The sequence below is a fragment of the Cariama cristata genome, unplaced genomic scaffold, assembly GCF_000690535.1.
Source record: "Cariama cristata isolate BGI_N322 unplaced genomic scaffold, ASM69053v1 scaffold5539, whole genome shotgun sequence".
Lineage (NCBI taxonomy): Eukaryota > Metazoa > Chordata > Aves > Cariamiformes > Cariamidae > Cariama > Cariama cristata.
This window is the reverse complement of record NW_009636230.1, coordinates 14,448-22,541: the sequence shown is the minus strand read 5'-3', so window position 1 is coordinate 22,541 and position 8,094 is coordinate 14,448. Positions and strand designations below refer to the sequence as shown.

Sequence of the window (8,094 nt, the reverse complement as noted above, 5' to 3'; positions counted from 1 at the left end):
CCTGCGGGATGGATACAGGACCCCCAAAGAGGTAAGTGTCCCCAGCATTGCCACCTGCCAGAACTTGAGTGCCAAACACCAGGTGCCCTGGGTTGTGTTTGCAGCCCCCCCAAGCGCAGTGCAAAGGCTGTGGTGGGGAGCACTGGAAAGATGACAGCCCTGAGTAGCCCCAGGCGGTGTTACAGGCTTGGGCAAGGCTTCCCAAAATGCCAGAGCCCATTGCAGAGGTGATACATCCCAGGCAGAGGCTGGCTCTGCCTGCATCTTGGGACCTGGTGGTGCGTATCTCTTAGACTGAGTGGAGATGGGACCGCTGCCCCATGTGGAGCCCTGCCAAGGTGGGTTCCTTCCCTTGCTCTCCCAGGGCTACACAGGCCCTGAGCGAGGGCCAGAGGCCTCTGGAGGTGACCGTGCGGTGCTCCTCCCTGACAGCCTCAGCTCTGTGGCAGCACTGGGAGCGGAGCGAGCAGAGACTTTCTTCTGCTGCTTTGGGGAGGGAAAACAGGAAAACTTTATAAGCAACAGTTGCATTTGGTAATGACAGAACCAGGAAACGGTATTTGGAGGGCTGTTGGGCCCACAACCTGGTGGGGCTCCTTTGGGCATCAATGCCTCTAAATGCATCTCCACTGCTGCGCTTCTTCAGACCTGACCATAACAGGCAGTGTGCATGGCTGCGCTGCTCCAGAGCCAGGGAAGAGCAGCAGCATCTCCAGTCCAATTTTCCCAGTGCTCATGAGCTTTGCCAGCATGCACAGCCATGGATCACTTCTGGGGAGCTGCAAAGGCACAGGAAGGGCAGTGTTGCCTGCAAAGGCACTGCAGCTGGCTGGAGTCAAATGGGAGTTTGGGAGTTTGTGGCTGGTGTGCAGGCACTATAGAAAACATCTGCTCCCTCTGTCCCTGCTGTCCTCTCTGCCTGACAGTCTACTAAGGCCAGCTCTCTCCCTTCTCTGTAGCCAACGAAGTTAATGCAGTTAGTAGGGAGGGTTGAGCATAGGTCCCTTGGGGCAGTACACCACACACATCTGGAGTGGGAGGATTTGGCGAAGGCAGCTCTCCATCCTGACCGCTTCCCTTCTGTCAGGCTTGCAGTTGCACCAAATGGCAGGAGGGACCCTGCTCTCTGGCCCTGCATGACCAACCCAGGCCCTCGCACCTGTCTGGGCCATCTTGGTGATGCTGGAGGAGGCAGGCGCTGAGGGGCTGGGGCAGAGCAGGCAAGGTGAATGGGACACAGGTGTCCCCAGTGCAGCAAGGGGGATGTTGTGCTGTTGTACAAGGCTCCAGGGTGCTCTCCTGGGGACTGGATAGGCTCCCTTTGCCCAGGAAGGGTGAGTCCATTCAACATCAGTGCAGGGGGCTTGGGAGGGGATGTCTGATGGAAAGGAGACAGCCTGAAGGTGAAAGTGCTTTACGGCTCTGTCTCGGCCATCCTCTGCGGAGGAGGACTGAGTGGGCATTTGAGGCCGGGGTCTCGGGGGGAGTAGGAACCCTGTCAGTTTGAGGGGATCCTGCCACCCACCACCTGCCTTGCTGTGATGCCCTCCCTGCAGGACCCCAACCGCCTCTACTACGAACCTGCCACCCGCCTCTACTACGAACCTGCTGATCTGAAGCTGTTTGAGAACATTGAGTGCGAGTGGCCTCTCTTCTGGACATACTTGATGATTGATGGGATTTTCAGTGGAAACATGGAGCAGGTAAGGGAGGCAGGACCTGCTGGGCCAGTGGAAAGAAGTCCCTGACAAGGGAGGTGGCGGGGGGAAGGATGCAGGGAGCCATGACCAGGGGCAGATCCCATCTCCTCTTTCCTCAGGTGCAGGAGTACCGGGAAGCCCTTGAGGGGGTTCTCATCAAGGGGAAGAATGGGATGTGCCTGGTGCCAGAGCTGTACAGCGTCCCACCGGATAAGGTGAGCGGTCCTGAGCTACAGTGGGAGTGGGAATGTCTCATTACCAGATAATTAGGTTTTAACTGCTTTTTAACCCAAATTGTTAGTAAAGCAGCACATATTGTGCATGGAAACCCCATCTGAAAATAGTGTGGCTTGGAGCTGTTATAAAACCATGTTGGATAAATAGACTGCCTTTTCCCCAAAGCATTTCTTGTCCCGGTACACAAGGGTGCTTTGCTGGCAGTCTGCTAGCCTGGAGTCATAGTCCTCTGAGAGCTCGGGACACGTGGACATGCGCTGAGGATGTTGTGCTGAGCTCCCATTTGGCGGTGAGGGTGTTTGTGTGGGCCTTGGCTGAAAGCAATGGCCTTCAGGTGCCCAGGTAGTACAGGAGAGATGCTCTCCTCACCAGCATCTGAGAGCAGTGCCTGGGTGCTCCTGGGGCATGTCAGTCATTCCAATGGGTTGTTGGGAACCCAAACACGGTCTGAGCAGCTGATCTATTGTCTGAGCGTGTGCCTGGAGCAGTCACAAGAAGAGGGGAGGAATGTAGCAAGGATGCCACAGGACCCTCTGTGGCAAATGCTTTTGTAGCTTCTTGTTTTAAGCCTTAAACTGCTGGACTTCAGAATGCAATGATAATGCTTTCTTCAGCATCCTATGTCTGTGGATCCCTCCCTGAGCTTGTGGCTTGTCTTCCAGGTGGATGAGGAGTACAGGAACCCCCACACTGTGGACAGAATACCCATGGGCAAGCTACCGCTCATGTGGGGGCAGTCCCTCTACATTCTGGGCTGCCTGATGGCCGAGGTACAGTCACCCCTGGTGCTGGGGAGGGCTGTGGGTCCAGGCTCTGAGCTTTGAAAGGGCAAATGCTGCCACCCTGAGCCACCTACCATGGGGAAATTGTCAGCTCCATCGCCCAGGACCTGTTAAAGGTTGGTTGTCTGTAGGCATCACCGAGTCTGCCCTGCTCATGGAATGTTCATCTCATACCTCTTTTTCCTCAGGGGTTTCTAGCTCCTGGTGAAATAGATCCCCTCAACCGCCGGTTTGCGACTGTCCCCAAGCCTGATGTGGTGGTCCAAGGTGAGGGAAAGGGACCAGTCCCAAACCCCTGTGCCTGGCAGGCCTGGAGACTCTGCCTGTGCAGAATTTGTGGGGGTGTCTCTGGGGTGGCTCTGCTTGCTGGGTGGCTGCTGGTGCAGCCAGATCTCAGCCCTGGCAAGGTGGGTATAAGGTGGGGTGCAAGTCCTTCCACTCCACCCTGTGTTGTCCCAGGGAAATAGCACCTGCTACAGCCTCCTCTGCAGAGAGTTTGAAAACTGTCCTGTCCCGCTGCCACTCAGTGGGGAAGATTTGGGTGTGGAGAGCGTTAGGAGGAGCAAGGCAGACCTCTGCAGTGGGATCTGGTTCCCAAAGGGACCCCAGACAGCTTCCTCTATGTGACGTGGCATCTTATATGTGTCCCCCAAAGGCCAGGGGCAGTGCTGTCACACCCTTGTGCACCTGCCACACTGAGCCTGTCATCCTCCCTCCGCAGTGTGCATCCTGGCAGAGACGGAGGGGATCAAAGCTGTCCTGAGGAAGGAGGACATCGATGTGGAGACCGTGGCAGATGTCTACCCCATCAGAGTCCAGCCTGCTCGCATCCTCAGCCACATCTACGCCCGGCTGGGTGAGCTGGGCTCCCTGCTCCTGGAGCAAAAGGGGTGCATAAGGGTCTGTCCCATTCCCTGGCATTCTTTTTTTTTTGCTGATGTCCTGCCCTCCTGCTGTCTGCCTGGCTCATGCTAGGCCTCTGCCACCCGTTCCTGGGCCTGGTAAAGCTACTCCTGCCGAAGGAGAGCTGGGGTGGTAGGCAGTGCTATTTGGGGTGATTCTGAAAGGGATAAAGCTTTGGCATTGCAGTTGCACAGTTGCCCCAGGGACAGGCTCTGATCCATATAGGATGGACCTGGTGTGGGCAGGAGCCAGCTTTCGTTCCTGTACCTAGATCTCAATGGGCGAGGCAAGCCAGACCCCAGAGAAGGGTGCCCTGGCAGTCCCCAGCTGAGAGAGCCTGTAGCTCAGGCAAGGCGGCTGTTGTTGGAGGGTCGGCAGGGCTGAGTGTGAGGAGAGGATGTGCTCAGAGCTCTGCGTGCTTGTTCCCTGATGCTGCAACGTCTCGTGCACGGGTCTTGTGCAGGAGCTGGAGACCCAGCCTGGGCCAAAGGAGAAACCTGATTCGCCATAGGCGGCACATGCTGGCTAATTTAAGCCACCAAAAGGCCAAGTGTGACATGGGCAAAGCGGGCTGGGGAGCAGCCTGGCAGCTGCCCGGGCTGACGTGATGAAGGGGCGGTGCTGCTGCCCTGTGCTAGGCTCTGGGGGTAATCTCGGAGTAATGGGAATGCTGATAGAGCTGTCAGCTTTGAGGGACCAGCCCTGTGCAGGGGGGAACCCCTGGCCCTGCCCGAGCTTCTGACAGCCCCAAAGACCTGGAGGTGTGGCATGTTGCAGACGTTAGGACAGGCTGTATGTCCCTGTTTCAGCAAGAGTCCCTGGGGAGGGCCTGGATGTCTCTAGCCCCCTGGGCAGGGCTGGGGACAGAGTATCACTGTCCCTTTGAGCTGTGGCAGCTCAACGCAGGGTCCTGGGGTACCACAACCACAAACCAGCCTTTTCCTGCTAGCTGGTAGTACAGAGGCCTGTCTCTGTTTGCTGCTGCATCCCCTTTCATGAGGAGGCTTGCACCAAAAACTTCTCCTTCTGCTCCCCTAGGCCGCAACAAGCAGATGTGCCTGACGGGACGGCCCTACCGGCACATGGGTGTCCTTGGGACCTCCAAGCTCTACAACATCAGAAAGAACATCTTTACCTTTACCCCGCAGGTGGGTGGCACTGCACAGGCTCATTTCCAGCTGTCATGCGATCTGGAACTGGGCAGGAGGTTTCTCCACTGGCTGAGCACTCAGGTTGTTCTCAGGGGTGGTCCAGCGCCTTCTGAACGGTCTGGGAGGGTGGAGCAGCCCCACCTCTGTGGCATGAAGCAGCAGAGTTGGTGGTACTGGCTGTGGGCATACTGGGAGGAGATGGTTTCAGCATTCTGATAATCAGTGTTGGGTGAAAATACCTTTGCAAGGTATATATACCCTGACAAGGATACCAGGAGGAGCCTGATGGCAGGACAGGGTTTCCTGTCTCCCTTGTGTCCAGCATGGTGCAGGGACAAGCAGGGTTGCAAGCCTGGCACTGTGGGAAGTGCATATTCACTTGGGATAGGCACAGCATGGACTGGCTGTGTGGAGCCTGGATGATGCTGCTGCTGAGCTGTGGTGTGACCTCCTCATAGTTGTTAGTGGCCAGTGGCTGCCCGGGGGATTGAGGGTGCCTTGGTAGACTGTACTGGCACCTACCCGGTAAGGTGGGATAAGCTGTTGGTGCAAAGGAGCAGGTCCACTGGGTGCACTGTTCCTGGCCTGGTTGAGTGCCTATGAGGAGACATGGGTGGCACCAAAGGGACCTGGTGGCTGTGGGAAGGGCCACTCACATCTCCTCCTGCTGTCCTCACAGTTCATAGACCAGCAGCAGTTCTACCTGGCTCTCGACAACAAGATGATTGTGGAGATGCTGAGGACAGACCTCTCGTACCTCTGCAGCCGCTGGAGGATGACCGGGCGGCCAACCATCACCTTCCCCATCTCCCACACCATGCTCGGTATAGATCCTCTGGCCTCACAAGGCATTTGGCTAGAGCAGCCCTGGGAAGCAGCCTCTGCAGGAGGAAGAGGGTGGGCAGATGTGGGACCATCTTGGTAATTGGTACACGATGGGGCTGCAGTAGCATCCTGTAAAGAGCTTACTGCTCAAAGGAGCCACACGAAGTTGGTAGCTGTCCTGGCAGCTAGCGGGGCTGCCTGCCAAGCAATAGTGCCTGCAGCTCAAAGTTTGTTTACCCGCACAGTGGTGTTCAGTCTCTGGGCAGCTAGTCTTGTTGGGAGGCTTTTTGGGAGCAAGACCAAAAAAATAATCCCGCTGTAAGAGTGTTTTGGGGGCTCGTCCTGCATCTTGACTCTTCACTAAGACTAACCACCTGCTGTAGGCTTTCCTAGACAACAGGGAGGGGAAAGCAGCAAACCAGAAGGAGCGATGAGCTGTGGAATGGTGCAGAGCAAAACTGGCTTCTCTGGAGCAGCTCACAGCTTCCCTGTGAGCCTGGTGCAGGGAAGGGACTCTGTTCTTCTTTCAGGCCTTTTTGGCTCTTCTTGTGTACTTGAAATCCCCTTAGTGTGTTGAGCATGCCCTTTGCTGTGGCGTGTTCTGCCACTGACAGCAGCACCCCCTCTGCTACCTCGTGTGAAAACCAGGGACAGAGCAGGGGGCTCTTTGGGTGCTGCTGTCTGGTACTGTCTGCTTCAGCCCAAGGTGAAATCCCAGGATCCTGGCGTGCGTCTTGGCCTGATTTTCCTGGAATCCGGTCTGGACAGTCCTGAATTTCTGGTTTTGGGTGGTGCTTTTGGTGCCACAGCCTGGCTGTGAACCCAAAACAAGGGTCTGGCTGATGCTGTGGTGCTTTGCGTGTCTGAATGCCCACCTGGCCTTCTGGGAGCCTGTTTGAGCGGGAGAGCCTGACTGCCTATGTCTTTGTCCCCAACAGATGAAACCGGCAGCAGCGTGCACCCCACCGTGCTGGCAACGCTGCGGAAGCTGCAGGACGGGTATTTTGGTGGTGCAAGGTGAGCACAGCTTCCTGGGGTCCAGGAGGGGAGAGGGCTGGTGGCCTCTGAGAGGCTGATTATGAGGGTACCTGCTGGGCCTGAGCATTGGCTGTTGGGGAGCAAGCTGTGGAGAATACATGGGAGTATGCTAGGCTGTAAGTGTGCCCCGGGGCTACAGTCCCAACAGAGGAGATGCAATAGAGGACATGCCTCTTCATGCCATTAAACCCGTGGCTTCAGGATCCCTCTAATAGCTTTTGGGCAGCCCTTCTGTGCTCACCTGTGGCTGGAGGAGTTGCAGGCAGCTAAAGCAGGCACTGGGATGTTTGTACACTCCTGGGCGAGTGCATCTCTCCCTGCCAAAGGGCCTGCCCTGGATCCAGGTGGCAAAGCCAAGGGTATTGCCTCCTCTTCGTCTCTGTGTGACCTCCCCTCCTCTTGCCCAGGATCCAGACGGGTAAGTTGTCGGAGTTCCTGACAACATCGTGCCGAACACACCTCAGCTTTATGGACCCTGGGCCAGAGGGTAAGGTCTTTGCCGAGAGTTTGGCAAAGCTCACCATTGACAGCTTTGAGGAGCTAGACGCCGAGGAGTGGCTGCATGGCTTGCAGATAGCAGAGGATGGTAAGGGGGAACAGGGCAGTTGCTGTTGTGGCGTGGCAAATGCCATACTCACCCGTAAACCCATAACACCCAACCTCCCTGCCAGCAACTGCTACTGTGTTCATCCAGTTGGGTTTTCACCATGTTTCTGTTCCCATCTGACCCTCCATCAATTAACCTCGTGTGAGTGATGCTCATGGTGACATCAGTAGGGTGGGACTGGGTGAATTGATGCAGCTGTTGTAACTCCCTCACTGGAGGGGTTTCCCAGCCAGATGGGGCTGAGGCTGGTGGACATGGAGAGAATGGAGGACGCTTTGGAACAAGCCGCACTGACCTTCGTAGGCTGTTGCGTGGGGAAGAGATCAAGGGTCGGCAACCTGCCTCCGCTCGGGAGATTTGCCTGAGGATCTTTGCACAGGTGACGGTGCAGAAAGTGATGGTACAGTGCCCAAGATCGTGGGGAAGATCCACCATGTCCCCAAGCAATCGCTGACTGTTGTTTTCCCAAAGCCTTTGACCCTCCCTGGGCAGAGCTGCTGCAGTGGGTGCCAAATTGAGGTCTTGCTGCTGTGGATAGGGTGCCCGAGAGGGTCTTCTCCCATCAAAGCGTGTTGGACCCACCTTGTCCTGAGACCATGGTGGGGTGCAAGTTTTGCTGCTCCCCTTGCAAGCAGGCCTGGGTACATCCTCCTCCTGCATGACCTAGTGTTGGTCATCTTCACAGCCTTCCCATCAGTCTGCTCTGCCTCCGCTGCTCCTGTAGCCAGCGTTTGCACTGCTGTGACTCTGAATGCTTATTTCTCTTGCCCTCTTCTCGCTTCGCCTGCAGTCTCCTTGCAGGCTGCACCTGGGCTTGGCCAAGGTGTCTGCTTCCCCCCAGCCCCAATGGG

The 8,094-nt window shown here is 56.6% G+C and overlaps 1 protein-coding gene across 1 annotated transcript in view; it reads left to right on the top strand.

Annotated features, from left to right (window-relative positions):
* The window catches only part of PHKA1 (phosphorylase kinase, alpha 1 (muscle)), a gene marked incomplete at its 5' end in the record, with an annotated part of 18,211 nt that overhangs the window by 2,650 nt on the left and 7,467 nt on the right, over positions 1 to 8,094 (top strand). The window contains 10 exons of the mRNA XM_009707836.1: positions 1 to 31; positions 1,557 to 1,703; positions 1,820 to 1,915; positions 2,600 to 2,707; positions 2,908 to 2,986; positions 3,441 to 3,575; positions 4,661 to 4,770; positions 5,453 to 5,597; positions 6,537 to 6,615; positions 7,044 to 7,123. Of these exons, the coding sequence (XP_009706138.1) occupies positions 1 to 31; positions 1,557 to 1,703; positions 1,820 to 1,915; positions 2,600 to 2,707; positions 2,908 to 2,986; positions 3,441 to 3,575; positions 4,661 to 4,770; positions 5,453 to 5,597; positions 6,537 to 6,615; positions 7,044 to 7,123 (1,010 nt within the window). The remainder of the gene's footprint in view (positions 32 to 1,556; positions 1,704 to 1,819; positions 1,916 to 2,599; positions 2,708 to 2,907; positions 2,987 to 3,440; positions 3,576 to 4,660; positions 4,771 to 5,452; positions 5,598 to 6,536; positions 6,616 to 7,043; positions 7,124 to 8,094) is intronic.